The following is a 15,526-nucleotide window of genomic DNA, read 5'->3' as shown; positions in this document are numbered from 1 at the left end:
TGAATGTGATGTGAGTCTGTGGAGAGGGACTTCTTTCAAACAATCAATCAAATTTCAGCAGCAAAAGAAATTATTAGCCTATATATAATTTTTTAAAGAAATAATAAAAAAGTAGCCTAGAAACAATAAAATGAGGTTTGAATGACATTTATCAATGCAATAGTAATATTGTAACAGTTTCTCTGAACTAAAAGACATCTAAATGTTTTGTGGCTCAAGTTTTTTTTTTTTCCTGTCTGCTTAACTTCCTTTGTCACCTACTTAGATTGCTATTGGTAACAGTGGATCATTTAGCTCATTTCTGCTCTGTTGTGAACATGCCCACTGAGGAGAAGACAATGTCAGGCAATTTGGTAGGTTATTACTTACTTATGCTATTTTCTAATTTCTTAGATGCACATACCATCCTTTACTCATATTCATATGTTATTCTTTATTATTTGAGGATTTTCAATTCACATCTGAAAATCACATGCATGTAATGTGTTTCAACAGATTTGGTCCTTCCCTGTATACCTGTGTATGTTGTCTTTACCTAAGTAGCTAATTATTGATGAAAAGAAACTTAATTTTGATGCAGTCCATTATCCTATCTATCTTATTGTATTATTTCATTACTTCTTTTGTTCGCCCATTTTTCTACTTGTTCTCACACTCACAGTGAGAGACCATGTGGTTTGGTGTGCCAATACATTACTGTGCCGTTCACTAAAAAGTTGTAGCATTTTGTGAAGGATCAAGCGAGGAAAGAATGATGGAGCATTGCCAACTCCTGTGTGGTAGTCTGCTTGTGAAGCATTTAAAATGAAAGAAGATAATTATGCAACACATTACAGATGATAATCAATGTTGCGATTCATATTTTAGTTCATCAAAGGGTCTTAACTCGCTACAAACTATTCATTTATACACCGATCAATCACAACATGAAAGATTAAACCCTATAACTGGTTCTAATGTTGTGAATGATCAGTGTACTGCTTCCTCTTGTACACGTGCATCAATTTCTCTTCCCCATATGCCAGCGGAGAGCAATTTTGTACAAACCCTAACAGTGGTCAATACCGTCTCCAGCTAAAAAGGGAACTGAGATTATTACTTTATAATAACAAGACATATTACTCCTTTTTCACTTTTGAAAATATTTTTTGTTAGATTTGCTTTAATGAATACTGCCATGAGAGTTTTAAGAATAAAAAAAAGAAATTGACTTCAGGATGATTTTTTTTTTTTATTTCTTCAAAAATCATGCAGGATGTGCTTATAAGACAGAGAGCAAACAGAACACTCTGGACTTACTCCTCCTGAAAGAACATCTCTTGCTTTTGCATCACGTAGATAGATAGATAGATAGATAGATAGATAGATAGATAGATAGATAGATAGATAGATAGATAGATAGATAGATAAATAGATAGATAGATAGATAGATAAATAGATAGATAGATAAATAGATAGATATATAGATAGATAGATAAATAGATAAATAGATAGATAGATAGATAGATAGATAGATAGATAGATAGATAGATAGATAGATAGATAGATAAATAGATAGATATATAGATAGATAGATAAATAGATAAATAGATAGATAGATAGATAGATAGATAGATAGATAGATAGATAGATAGATAGATAGATAGATAGATAGATAGCACCACCATGTGGTTGAAGCTGACTAAACAGGTCAAATTCTCAAACCAAATTAATGCAGATTTCTTTACCTATACTTCTTCTTTTTCTGCAGAGTGACCTGTTCAACAAAGGTGCTTCGATTAGTGGAGAAGACTTATGGTGGGAAGATTATACTTTTAATTACTCCTACGATGCCACCAACTGTTGTGAGGGGGGTGACGTGTGTGACCTGAACGAGGGCATACATTTTGAGGCGGTGTTCATCCCAGTTCTGTACTCTGCTGCGTTTGTTGTGGGCCTCCTGGGAAATGGATTGCTCCTGGGAGTTCTGGCTAAGAGCAGGAAGAACTGGAGTGTGACAGACACCTTCATCCTCCACCTGGGCGTGGCTGATGTCCTGCTGCTGCTGACCCTGCCCCTCTGGACTGCGCAGGCCGCTCAAGTTCAAGGCTGGACATTTGGTACTCCTATCTGCATGATCACTGGAGCTGTTTTTACGGTAAGAGATGTGCAACAGGAAAGAAGCACTAGAGCTACATGCATTATAGAAAAGTTCTTGATAGCATATATTCAGAGGTTTGTATACGGAGGTTTTATTTCATTTCTCGTTTGCTGATTTGTTTGTGCCCTCAGATCAACTTCTACTGTGGGATCTTTCTGCTGGCCTGCATCAGTCTGGACCGCTACCTGTCCATTGTTCATGCTACCCAGATGTACTCCCGTAAGAAGCCTTGGGTGGTTCAGGCCAGCTGTTTTGCCGTCTGGTTCTTCTCCCTGCTCCTCTCTATCCCTGACTGGATGTTTTTGGAAGCTTTGTTGGATGACAGACGAAACAAAACAGAGTGTGTTCGCAACTACCTTAAGTTTTCCTTTCAGTCAGTAGAGAAGTGGCGCCTGACATCACGCCTGCTCTATCACACGGTGGGCTTCCTGCTTCCTTCAGCTATCTTGATCTTCTGCTACTCCTGTATTTTGCGGCGGCTGCGGTGTGGCACCCAGGGCCTTCAAAAGCAGAGAGCTTTCAGGGTCATCATGGCTGTGGTGGTGGTTTTCTTCCTCTGCTGGACGCCATACAACATCACACTCATGGCGGAAACACTTCATTCCAACAAAAACAGCGACACCTGTGGAGTCAGATCATCTCTGGAGAAAGCTAAGATTATCACCTCCTCCATTGGTTACCTCCACTGCAGCCTCAATCCCATCCTGTATGCTTTTGTGGGTGTGAAGTTCCGGCGTCAGCTCTTCAACATCCTGAGGTCTCTGGGCTGCATGCTGAAGACGAGCGTCAAATTTCAATCAGCTGTCAGCAGCCGGAGAACCTCTATTTGGTCTGAGTCTGCCGACACCTCCAACTCCATGGCTATCTGAGAGAGAGAAATGAACCTATTGACAAGCCGACTGATGAACCTGAAGCTTACAAGCAGACTTTGACTGAAACGACGACAGAGACACGAACCTTATTTCCTGTGTTGTATGACCTGTAACAGGCTATGCTTTCTTTCAGCTTTCTTGTAGTTCATAGCACTTTAGCAGCTGAACATGAACATACACAGGACAAAAATAATTCTGTTGCTCTGTAACTCAAGGTCATACAGCTGTGCTTTTGGGCAGCAGATTAATTTTTCTTGAGTAGTAGAAAAATAACATTTCCCTATTCTGACTATCAAGCAGCATTGTATCATAGTCAGCACGTCATGCAATACTGCAGTGAGTATTATTAATGTAGCTATCTACTGTCTCACAAACCAACTTTGGCATATTTCATAGCGTATATTTCATCTTGTTTTTTTAATTTATTTTTTATTATGGAATATTCAAATACAAAGTAAATTTAATTTAATTTTTTTTAATCATAGACAAGTGTGTTGCCAAGATGACTGTACAGCAACAGAGCCAAAAGACCATGAGATTACCATTCAAAGGCGACAATATCAACACCCCCTTCTTGGAAACATAATATATAAACAAATAATACAACAGTAAGCCAACTAAAACACATTAAGCAGCAGATTCAATCTGTTGATCAAGTGTGCTATTGTCTTTCTGTTTCAATTGGAAGCCTGTAGACAATTTTTTCATTGCACAGATGTGTTTGGCTGAATCCACTGTTATACTGCAGGCTGCTCTTTAAAACAATCTTTTTGGCTGCTGGGATTTCCAGTGGATGTGGATCCCACCCAGGATTTTGACTTTTTATTTCACTTTCTATTTCACCAAAGTCAAGTAAAAAAAAATCAGGAAATCTGTGGCTATGCACATATTATACATTAGAATGGTTAAGGCTTATTCTGATATGTTTTAGGTGAAATATCCCAACATATTTTGGGTAGAAAACACCTGGCAGTGTGGAGAAGGCTTTGGATCAACATATATAGCATGATGTAAATAAACTGAACATTTAACATTCAAATGAATAAATAACATGAAATGTTGTGGAAAAAAATGTGAAAACTTTACATATTTTAATTTGTAACTAAGTGAGGATATGATGTATAGTGACAGGGATTTTTCAGGGACTGCAGTGAGTATTATTACTGTATCTTCTATTTTACAAACAAACTTTTAAATCATATATTTTGTGACATATTTTGACTGCTTTATCTTGGTTTTGGATATGGAATATTCAAATAGAGAATAAAATTTTACTTTTTGAATCATAAACCAGCGTTTTGCCTACATTACAGTACAGCAACAGAATATAAATCGGCCTGGGATTTTTGACCTGGAGTGGTCCACGAAAGCCCATCTCGAGTAACCATCACATACTGTACGGCCCATGTCACACCTATCATGTAGGACTGATAGATGATTTATAGAACAGAACATGAAACAGAACAACCAAACTGTACTTCCTTTTTTCGCTCTTTAGGGTAGTAGCTGTAGAGGTGTCCGATTAGAATCCAGACAGGACTGAACAGCAGGAAATAGGCCTACAACTCCAAACATAATTTCATTTTAGTAGTTTTACTCCCTGCTTTGGAACTTTCTGTAATAAAATTAACTAGATCTCAGATAATCACACAGATATTAAGCACTACAACATCATGCTGTTGAATGACCTCAGACTAAATATTTATTGTGTCTTTTAGTGTAAAATTGGCCTTACCTGCTGCTCTGCTCCTCCTGTCTGTTGCCTGCAGATACACAACTGGATTTGAACTTCTTTTCAGGTAAAGCGAGTCAGCAGCAGTCCACCGCTGGCCGCCTGGTGGACGGAGCCACGGGAACGAGGGGCAGATGTGAGAATGAAGGCCACACTGACTCACACCGATCTCTCTCCTTCTCTCTCTCTCATTATTAGGCCAATGATTTGTTTTCATTTTGTACCACCGGCCAAATAGCCTTCTGCTTAAAGCTGCCATGTGAAGTTGATGTTAAATTAAAGTCATAACTGTCAGATTTAATTTAAAGAACCTAAAGCCACAATCTACATGAACAATTTATAAAAAATTGGCCCTTGGGCCAGACAAGTGGTCCGGCCCACTGGGAACCTTCCCACGCCTCCGGTCAGCCACCCCATGCCTTGGACTTTCCAGTTTAAAGAGGCCTTTCTTTTGCTTGTTGAAACCAGGCCAGGTCCACTTTGTTTAACAATCTCAGTCTTACTGTATGTAGATTCTGCTGCAGGAAGGAACCAGTCAATGCCCAAGGATTTATCTTTTGCTTGTATTATACTTCTTTTGTTATTATTTGTTTAAGGCTACTGTTTAATCTCAACAGGCATGCACTTTGTTTAAAATATCTTGTGAACTGTAACAACTTGTGTTTTACTTCAGCCATTTTTACTGTGGGTTTTCTAAATTGTAATCTTTTTTATCGAAAAAGATTTTTTTTGCATACTTGTTTCTATAAAGCTAGGAGCATGGTTACAGAAGTAGGCCTACACTGTATACAGGTAATGGCTGTTGATGGCAGATAGAGGATAGATAGGTTTGCAGAACAAAGTTAAACAAGTAAATTTAATATATATATATATATAGCAAACTTCACAAAGTGCGTCACAACAAAAGAAAAACCTCCCAACTCAAAGAAATTAGACTGTGCAACATCCTTTTTCTATTCCTTCTCTTCCTCCTGTATGTATTGAGCATGTATCTGAGAATGGTAATATATTATGCGTATGGAACTTTCTATGAAAAAGTCAAGGTTAGGTGATTAACAAAGCACACGTATTGACAAGAAAGCTGCTAACCAAAATGTGGTGGTTTCACTGGAAATATCTTACATCTTTGACACAGGAAATCGAAACAAAGTCACAAAAGCAGCCGCACATCCTCATCTGCACACGTGGTTTAAGCAGAAATGAGAAAAAAAATCGATGAGCAAGGAGTGCAGAGAAAAACTCGAGGCTTGTGGCAAATGTCTATATTTCAACCAACTTGCATGATGATTATAAAAACCACTATGTGCCATCACACCTTTTCCTTGCAGCATGTCTTACTCATTATTTGCAAGCGAGGCAAATACAATGTCTGACTACAGCAGGGTGGTGGTGGTGGTGGTGGTGGTGGTGGCGGTGGTGTAAGAAACATCCTGGCAACAATCAGTGTACCTACAGGTTAGACATCTCAGTCGAGAGGCCCTACTGGTTTCAGTCACTGTGGCTGAGAGCAAAGTGAGTGACAGGTTTGTTTACTGTTCCAGTTTTTTGGCCTCAGGCCTGTTCATACACATCAAGCTTTGTGTGGTGTGTGGTCAACATGCGTCTAGTCATGATCCTGAATTTTTTTTTTTTTTAATTTTCGTACTTTAATGGAGCATTGTGCCTTGATTTTCTTGGGAGGAATGAATCTGTCGTGTGTAAAACAAGGTTTATGTTAAGGTTTGTTAAGTCCTGATCAGCCGCTTGTCTTAGAGAACAGATAAGCTTTAGTGGAAACAGGAAATGACACTTCAATCTGATGCAATACTCAAAGAGAATGTGACATGTTACTGCTGTTACAGTCAAGCAGCATTTTTCAGATCAGAATACACTCTTCATAAGGCTTCAGCTCTAGATGAACTTCGACACCACTCACGTAACAGAAAAAGAGGAAGGAAAACACATGGGCTGCAGGAAGTGACACAGTTTCATTTCAAGTGAGAAATGACTGTACATCTGAGTTTCTATCAAAATACTCAATGGTGAAAGTACAACTTTATTTCAGGTCACATTTGTAAGTGTTAACATTATTATTTGGCCTTGAGCCCAGAAATCAGGCTTGTCCGGCTGTAACACAGCAGTGTGGTGGTAAAACCACAGAGCTGGTACTCAGCACAGCATGTCTTATAGCATATCTTTAAAATAAGATTTTTTTTCTTCTCTAAATCCTCTTCTTCCCTCTAACTACATTCTTTTTTTCCTTCAGTCAGCTGTCCTGACACACAATGCATGCCACAGTTCTCTCTCCATGCAACAGACAAATCTTCAGATGAGTGTAAGCAGAGATCTATGAGCAGGCCGCAGCCCCAGCAGAGAGCGCTTTATTCTCTTCCGCCTCTGTCTTGCTCTGTCACCTGACTGATGACATCACCACCTCTTTTTATCATCCAGTGTCTCAAAGACCACACACGTCCATGTTGCAACAGTGAAGTCCAAAAAGAAAAAAGGCAGTGGGATTTGCCGTGGGAAATTCCCTCACAGCATTATGTTTGTTAACAGAAATCCACACACTCACTGTGCAATTGTGGAATCCACACAGTCTTTACTGTTTTTAGATAAGCACAAGATAACAAGGAAAATGAAAAGTGATATTATTTCTAATAACATATGTTATCAGAAATAAACTTATAAACTGTGTAGGACTGTTAAATACAAGCACACAATAAAACTGGCAAGGATAAGAGCTTATATTCCTTATTATATCACTGATTATGGCATTAGTTATATGATTATTGTTTAACATCTGGAAACTGTTCACTGACACAACAGTTTCTTCATGAAGTATATGATCTAACAGTTTGCTTTCATAACAATTATAATGATCATCAAAATAATAATACACATAATAATACACAGTAAAAAAATATATCCAAAATTGAATAAAAAAACTCATGATTTAGGATGACAAGCTACAGTCACCATGATGTGGCTCTGAAGCCTTCACATTAAAGTGCAATGTAAGAGTTTTTTTTCTTTAATAAATATCTATTACTCATCATTGCACAGAATATAGTCCTCCACTCCTTGAACCCATGACATGATTTCATCCTAAATCCATTGTTCAGGTGAATTTTGAGTCACAGGGCATTCATAAGCACTGTGTTGACTACACCTGCTGATGCTCACTTGTCATCTGTTTCAGCTCTCCCTCATGACTCTGGTCAGGCAGGACTTCCTTTCCCACACCCAGCTCCCACAGCGAGCTTATAGATTCATTTGCAGCACATCTCAGCATGGCCAGGGACTGTTTCCTAAAGTTTCCACACAGGCCGAGATAGAGCAGAGGCCTGAGGCAGGCATGAACACAACCCAGACCAGTTGTGACCATCAGAGCTGTTTTCAGAGAACCTTCAGGGTTTCCAGATGAACCATCGTGTGGCTTCTTAGAGCTGTTCAGGTAGGTGTCCATAATGAGTGTGATGTTGTATGGCATCCAGCAGAGAAAGAAGACCACCACCAAGGGCAGGATGACCATGATGGCCCTCTGCTTCTGGAGGCTTTCTGATCTGCATTGCAGCCGAGGCAGGACACAGGAGCAGCAGATGATCAGGGTGGCTGTGGGCAGCAGGAAACCCAGTGTGTGGTGGAGCAGGCGTGACAACAGCTTCCAGTTAGTTTCTGACTGAGGGTACTTGGGAACACACATTGCATCTTCCTCTGCCATTAGAAAAGTCAAATCAGGGATGGAGAGGAGCAGGGAGATGACCCAGACCGACAGGCAGCTGAGATGAACTAACACAGGTTTCTTGAGGAAGAACAGCGGGGTAGTGTTGGCGATGAACTGGCAGCAATCTAGACAGATGCAAACCAGCAGATAGATTCCACAGTAGAAGTTGATCTAAGAAAAAGAAATGGAAAACTTAAAACTCTGATCTAGGGTTTTCACAATACTCTAACTAAACAATTATTGTGGCCAAAAGAATTCACAATAACAATATTATTGTGAAATCTGTAGAAAATACATTAAAGAAATTATAATAATGCTTTGAGTCAAATTCTTTAACTTTTTTTTTGTTAAATTCATTAGATTCAAATAACTATAACTGTACTATACTGTATTAAAACAACAATAACACTTAATGGGAAAGTAAAAAGTTGACCAGATGAACTGTTCAACAAAAGATCCACAAGGCATAACAGCTGCCATCACGATATTATCATATATGTATTATTACCATGATTTCAATATCTCTCAATATCTAGTTTTTAAATATGACAGTTATTGTCAATACCCGTATATAGTGGCAGTGTTACTTTGATCTAGTGTAACACAGAAACAACCCAGCCATCTCTATCAAAGCTTTCACTTCTTTCCTACTCCTCTCGCCTTTTCCCAGAAATGCTGAAATACCTGGAATGCGGATGTCAACAGGGGAGTACACTTTCTCAAGAACAGTATTAACAACAATGAACCTTTTCTGCCAAGAGTCTTCATTAAGCAAGAAATAATGGCCTTCAGCCAAACACAAACTTTCTCACAGCTTCACTGAAACTATTTCTCTTTCACTTTCACTCCCCTCCACACACATGGTACTTACATTAAAAACAGCTCCACTGATCTTGCAGAGGGCATCCCCAAAGAACCATCCATAACTTTGACCAGCCTGCACAGCCCAGAGGGGCAGTGTCAGCAGCAGCAGGATGTCTGCGACACCCAGGTGGAGGACAAAGGTATCTGATGTACTCCAAGATAGCCTCTTCTGTGCCAAAGCAGCCAGGAGCAGCACATTCCCCAGCAGACCTACAACCAGCACCACGGAGTACAGAGCCAGGATCCACAACGCCTCACTGCCTTCAGGTTCTAAGTCACCTTTTATCTCATAGTCAGTGTAATCATAGGTAGTGTTCTGATTAAGAAATCCATCAAGTATTACTTCCATGTTCTTCTACTGTGGAGACAAAAAGGTTAAACACAGAGAAATCAAAAATACTGCAGTGTCTCCGAGGTCAGCTGTCAAAAAATATGAGTTTATTCACTCCTCTCTCTCTCTCTCTCTCTCTCTGTATCATCAGCTGAAATAAATTCTTTAAAATCACCCTTGGGAAGTCCAGCTCAAGCTTTATAAACAGGGTCACACACAACTCACATGGTGGAGTGATGTCACAGGATGAGGCAACTTTGGAGTGGGTTTTAACCGAAAGCAAAGTTCCCCTTGGTCAGGCTGAGGCTGACACACACACACGCGCACGCACGCACACACACGCGCGCGCACACACACACACACACACACACACACACTTCAAACTTAAAAAAATATATTTTTACGCACAGAGGCGGTTTAACTTTTCGCAGCTTTCTTTACTGCCTGCGCCACGAAACGAGAAATGCTCTTATGTGCTAAGATAAGAGATTTGCGTAGATAAATATGCATTAGGGTACAGGCTACCGCAAGCAGCAGTTTCTAAACAGACCAAAAAGGAAACAGAAAGGGAAAGACTTCGCTTTATTATTAGTATGGCAATAGCTGCTACAACTAAAATGTGCACCACGTTAATGTAGCCTTTATTATCAAAGACAGAATATTTATAACACGAAAAATCAGACGGTGATAAATTTTCAAATATATTATCTCACTTACCATAAAAGGCTGAGTCAGAGTCAGAGGACAACTGGTCTGTGAATCGATGATGATGATGATAAAAAAAAGGACAAACACAGCAACCTGCACGTACCCCCCTCACACCGCGGTCAACACGTTGTACACTGAACTACTGTCGCTCTTTTTTGGAGGGAGGGCGGAGGAGCTCTTGCCACTGTCCGGTGTCCGTCAACTCCAGACGCTTTCTGCGTGTCTGCGCGCAAACACGGGACACAAGGAATCACCACTAAACTTATACTGAAGGTCAAACGCCGAATATTTAAATGACCTGAGGATGAAAAAAAGAAAAACTGTGGCGGAAACTGCAAGAGCTGGCGACGCTTAACGGCTGGAAGTTTTAGTAGCTGCAACACGGACGCGCTGCGCGGACATACCGATACCGGTTGTATCTTTTAGGCTACTTGTATTACACGTATATGGGAACGTGCACTTCTATTGCTTTCCCACTGGACTCTTTTGATAGGCCAACCGTCACGTTTCTCGCATGCTGCAACCTCTGCCAAATCTCCCAACTCACACGAGAAACCGAGTCATCATCAATTGCTTTTCAAAATAAAACCCTTAATCAAATTCACCACAGCGCCTGCAAGTAGACATTTTAAAGGAAGAGGCTGATAAATTTACAGGCCTCTTTAGTGTGCATTGAAAAGCACGGAGTATGAAAAAAAATGGCACAGTCTGCATGGCCAAAATTATTAGGGTGGAAAACAGGTGCGTAATTTTGAAGGCCAAGTTTCCCAACTTCCGCGTTCTTGCTTTGCCTGACTTGACACAACCACGGACGCTGGACACAAAGCAAACAATGCGGCGCACAAAGAGCCGCTTTCCACTAGGTGGAACTGTTGTGCTTGTGTCTCCAAAGTGTAGAATAGATTCGTTTTACACAGTGGACAGTGAGGGGATTCTGGTCTGACTCACTCAGTTATAGAGAAAGCTCAAAAAAGGTAGTAAGTAAGTAAGTAAGTAAGTAAGTAAGTAAGTAAGTAGGCCTACTATTTTTACTCCAAGCATTTCCATTTTAAGCCAGGCTACTTTAATTCTATTCTATTACCTTTCAGAAGAAAAGATAGATTAAAGGCTACTTGAGCATTGAGCGATCTCTCAAAATTTGAGATTCATTTTGCATTAAAATTAACATGCTAAACACGCTAATGAATAATAGGCTTACAAAATACAATGCAATGTTAAAGATTATTGGTTCCCAGTGTTTTTGACATGTGATACCTTATAAAAAAAAGAAGTGTGTATTTGGAGCCACTCATCATGTTTCAGATGTATATGAGTTGTTAGTTGTGCACTTTCCACCAAGGAGAAATGTCAGGTAGTTCAATTTAGATAACAGTTTGATGCCCAATGAGGTCACATGTTCCAGGAGCCTATATTCACACACACATGCAAAATAAAAAAAATAAAAAAATTAAGGTCGATGATTAGAGAAAAGAAAATGTAACACAAATTTGTGTATCACTTAGTTTTTTTCTTTTTTTTCTCCCATTATGACCTGTGAAATTTATGTTGTTATCCTTTGGGGGGATCTAAACTCTAGGCTGGGAACCACTGACCTAAAACTGTATATGTTTGTAAACTAGCTCCACCTCCACCAGCTATAACTAAATATGTATGCTTGTTATGTCATATAAATGTCAGTCATAGGGGGTATCATTTACTAATAAGTGTTTTTTTTTACATTGCAGTATCACTGCTTTTACTTTAGTATATGATCTGAATACACTTGCTGTGGTCAATAATCTCACATTAAAATGTAACATTTGTTCTGTGAGCAAATAATGTGAACTTTACTTTTCTGGATCTGCACTTCTTCTCTGTCGATGTGTCTCAGAACCAGATGCACAGTGCTCTCCAAGACATACTGTCCCATCATCACACATGTTGATGTATAATATACTGTACATGACGCTTTGTTTTTATTCAAAAACATTTATTAAAAACACCTTTGTACCTTACAAAGATTTTGGGTTTTAATGGCACATACAAAACTCAAAAACAGTAATTTCTCACTTCTTCTTTTGCAGCACAGTCATTTTATGAAGCACACAGCTGAGAAAAGAGCTGTAAAACTGCCAGCAGAAAAAAAGAACACAAAATGAGTAAAATGAGTGTAAGGATTTGAGATATGTCTACTGACGTCACAGGTTACATTTTAAGTGCTGAACAAGGGTTTCTACAAGTATGAAGAAATCAATATGTTTCACAGGATTTGGACTTGGATAGCATCAACATGTGGGGTGGGGAGTTCTGTTTTACTCTGTGCCCCACCCTCACTTCAAAATATTAATACAGTGTTCTTAAAAAAAAGAGAGAAACAACAACAGAACAAAGTGTTGTAAGCTGCACCATAACCAGATGGCAAAGGCACCATTGGAAGAAATACATCACAGAAATCTAGATGAGGAGGAGGACATTCTTAACAGTCTAAATTAAACTGTACATATATTCTTTCTCTTAATTTAGTCCAAACCCACCCTCTCACTCAAAACCACATATCTTTCTTCCTGTCTCTCTAACCAGTGTCACACCATGACAGAATAGGAGGTGTTTTCACTTTCTGCAGAACTGAAGGAGCCCGTGGTTCTTCTAGGCCTCCTCTGCCTCCATCCCTCCATCCCCAGCAAGCCTCTCTGTCCCAGAAGCCCCTTACACATTCTTACCAGCTCCCTCCTGAACTTCACCCCAACAAAGCCATACAGCAGAGGGTTCAGGGCACAGTGCGACAGCCCCAAACTTTCAGTGATCAGAGTCCCAATGTCCACAACACGGCCAAACTGGCAACCTCCAGTCACTGTGCCCAACCTGTGCAGAATATCTACCAGCTGGAAGCAGTTGTACGGTGCCCAGCAGACGACAAACACAGAAACCAGGGAGATGATGAGGCGGAGAGACTTGCGCTTCTGGCGGCGAGTGGCATTGCATAGAGACCTGAAGATGCGGATGTAGCAGTAGAGCATGATCAACAGAGGGAGCCCAAAACCCAGAATCACGCTGACCAGCTGCAGCCCCACCTGCCACTGTGTGGAGTTCTCAGTGAACCACACCTGACATAGGAGCAGCTTGTGATGGCCAACCACTACCTGTTTGAAGGTAATATCCACCCCACTCAGGCCCAGGCAGGCCACCCAGATGAAGGCGCATGCAATTTGGGCATGGCATGTGTTGCGCTTCCAGCCAGAGCTGACAGCGTGAACAATGGCCAGGTATCGGTCAAAGCTGATGCAGGCCAAGAAGAGGATGCCACTGTAGCGGTTCAGGGAGAAGAGGGCACCGGAGACTTTACAAGCAGCCAAACCGAACACCCACTGGTGAGCCCACTGCACCGCAAACAGGGGCAGGGTGACGGCCAGCAGGAGGTCTGAAATGGCCAGGTGAAGAAGGAAGGTGTCCGTCAGAGAGAAGGAACAGGCGCCACCACTCTGAGAGTTTCGGTAGCGGTGAATCACACATAGGACCAGCACGTTGCCCACAACAGCCAGGAGGAACACCAGACAGTAAACAACAGGGGAGTATTTCTGTGCAAACGCGTAGATGTCCTCCTGTAAGCATGGGGCTGCACGAGTCCTGCTTGTTTCAGGGGACGAGGTGTAATTTTCGTCATAATCCATGTTCTGCAAGAGAGTGAAACTGTCAGATACTTAAAGGACATGGGTTATTCAAGAAAAGCTTAGTTCATTGAAGGGATTCCACCTGTCTCAGCATTTCAGAAACAATTTATTAAGTTACTTAATTTTCTTAAGCCTTATTCAGGGCTGCTTTTGGCATGAAGGTCAAAAGATTCACATTTTCATATTAGAACTAATCAAAAAGGAAAACTAACAGATGTGTTAGATACTTAATCTAACTACAAACTATAATCTAAGAATATCTGGAGCAATATGTTCTCTGCAATGGTAGTTTGCTTGCTCATTTTACAGATACCAGCTTATAGAAATGTCTCGGACAACACTGTCTCCTAATCAATAATGATGCACATAGCCTATTATATTATAGAAATAATCACTCACCCAGTAATCCTCTATGGTTGGTGTGACTTGATCCATATTTGTAGCAAACAAGGAGGCAGCACAACTCCTGAGACCCTCCAAGAATCAGAGAGCACAATGTACTCATAAACACATTTGCTAAACATCCTTTTCTTTTGTCTATTTTTCAGACTGCAGAAAGAAGAAGTCACGGTTTCAGGAACTGAGTCCTCACACATTTTAGACAGATGCAAACATAGCTGTAGTAGGAATTGATGACTGTCTCAAGGAAATTATGACATACGTTTTAAAACTTGGCTGCAGGCAGCTCCTTCTGACAGTCAGTTCATGACTGATGCACCCTATGTGGAAAAATATTCTATTGTCTGGGTTGTGCACCGACATGCACATCCAATGTATGTTATTTTAACAAATTAAATGCTTAAATAAAGGGAACAAAGTCTGTGGGAATTAAATCTACAATCAACAGAAACTGATTCCACAAAGCAATCCTCCACAAATGGAAGAGAAGTGAAATTGCTTGGTTGACAGGAATTTCAGATTCTTCATATGTTTTTCTTTATATTCAGCTTGTTTTGTGATGTTAAGCATTACATTTTATCATAGTAACTTGGTGATGACCTTTCAGCAGTATTATTTATTTGTCATGAATATTACAAAGCTCAGATTGTCCAAAATACTTTACTAATACTAATAAAGCTGTTTAAGACACAATTTCAAAGATTTCAAAGTACTTTCTGGTTTTGATTATTTTTAATTGCAACACTTTTAACTTTAAACAAAGTGTAAACTAGAACTATCTTATTGCAGTAATTTTTTCCTCAATGAAAACAAATATAAACAAATTAATTTATTAAGGTCGACAAGATTTACTTACCCTCTGAGACAGGATGCAAACTAAGGAGTTTTGCAGGTCAGAACGCCACAGTTGATTACAGAGCAACAGGTGGTTAAATACAAATAAACTTGGGGGCAAACAGTAACATTATCTTAAAGCATATATAGTATTAGGGATGCTTTGGACTAACTGTAAAATTATGTACATTTAAATCTTTATCACACTCTGTAAAGCAACTTGAACAAGTTAAAAATAATGTGATGAAGATTTCACACTTTTCTGCATGAAGGAGTGCAAGACTTCAATGCAG

At 39.8% G+C, this 15,526-nt stretch overlaps 3 protein-coding genes across 3 annotated transcripts; 1 reads left to right on the top strand and 2 right to left on the bottom strand.

The window, feature by feature from the left end:
• The first annotated feature begins 303 nt into the window (after nucleotides 1–303).
• LOC111236056 (C-X-C chemokine receptor type 3-like) lies at nucleotides 304–4,296 on the top strand. Its single transcript, XM_022764666.1, has 3 exons — nucleotides 304–353; nucleotides 1,751–2,137; nucleotides 2,272–4,296. The coding sequence occupies exons 1-3, from the start codon at nucleotides 318–320 to the stop codon at nucleotides 3,007–3,009; spliced, it is 1,161 nt and encodes a 386-aa protein (XP_022620387.1). The 5' UTR covers nucleotides 304–317; the 3' UTR covers nucleotides 3,010–4,296.
• A 1,695-nt stretch (nucleotides 4,297–5,991) lies between these two features.
• Nucleotides 5,992–10,898, bottom strand: LOC111236055 (C-X-C chemokine receptor type 3-like). Its single transcript, XM_022764665.1, has 3 exons — nucleotides 10,363–10,898; nucleotides 9,322–9,672; nucleotides 5,992–8,621 (listed from the first exon to the last, which is right to left on the bottom strand). Exons 2-3 carry the CDS (start codon nucleotides 9,661–9,663, stop codon nucleotides 7,890–7,892), a joined length of 1,074 nt encoding a protein of 357 aa, XP_022620386.1. The 5' UTR covers nucleotides 9,664–9,672; nucleotides 10,363–10,898; the 3' UTR covers nucleotides 5,992–7,889.
• A 1,412-nt stretch (nucleotides 10,899–12,310) lies between these two features.
• Nucleotides 12,311–14,512, bottom strand: LOC111236054 (C-X-C chemokine receptor type 3-2-like). The gene is made up of 2 exons (XM_022764664.1): nucleotides 14,400–14,512; nucleotides 12,311–14,003 (listed from the first exon to the last, which is right to left on the bottom strand). Exons 1-2 carry the CDS (start codon nucleotides 14,433–14,435, stop codon nucleotides 12,915–12,917), a joined length of 1,125 nt encoding a protein of 374 aa, XP_022620385.1. The 5' UTR covers nucleotides 14,436–14,512; the 3' UTR covers nucleotides 12,311–12,914.
• Between the last annotated feature and the right edge of the window lie 1,014 nt (nucleotides 14,513–15,526).

The sequence above is a fragment of the Seriola dumerili genome, unplaced genomic scaffold, assembly GCF_002260705.1.
Source record: "Seriola dumerili isolate Sdu_G_001 unplaced genomic scaffold, Sdu_1.0 BDQW01000551.1, whole genome shotgun sequence".
In the NCBI taxonomy this organism is placed as follows: domain Eukaryota; kingdom Metazoa; phylum Chordata; class Actinopteri; order Carangiformes; family Carangidae; genus Seriola; species Seriola dumerili.
Note: the sequence above shows the minus strand (reverse complement) of the source record. Positions and strands in the feature narration are given on the sequence as shown.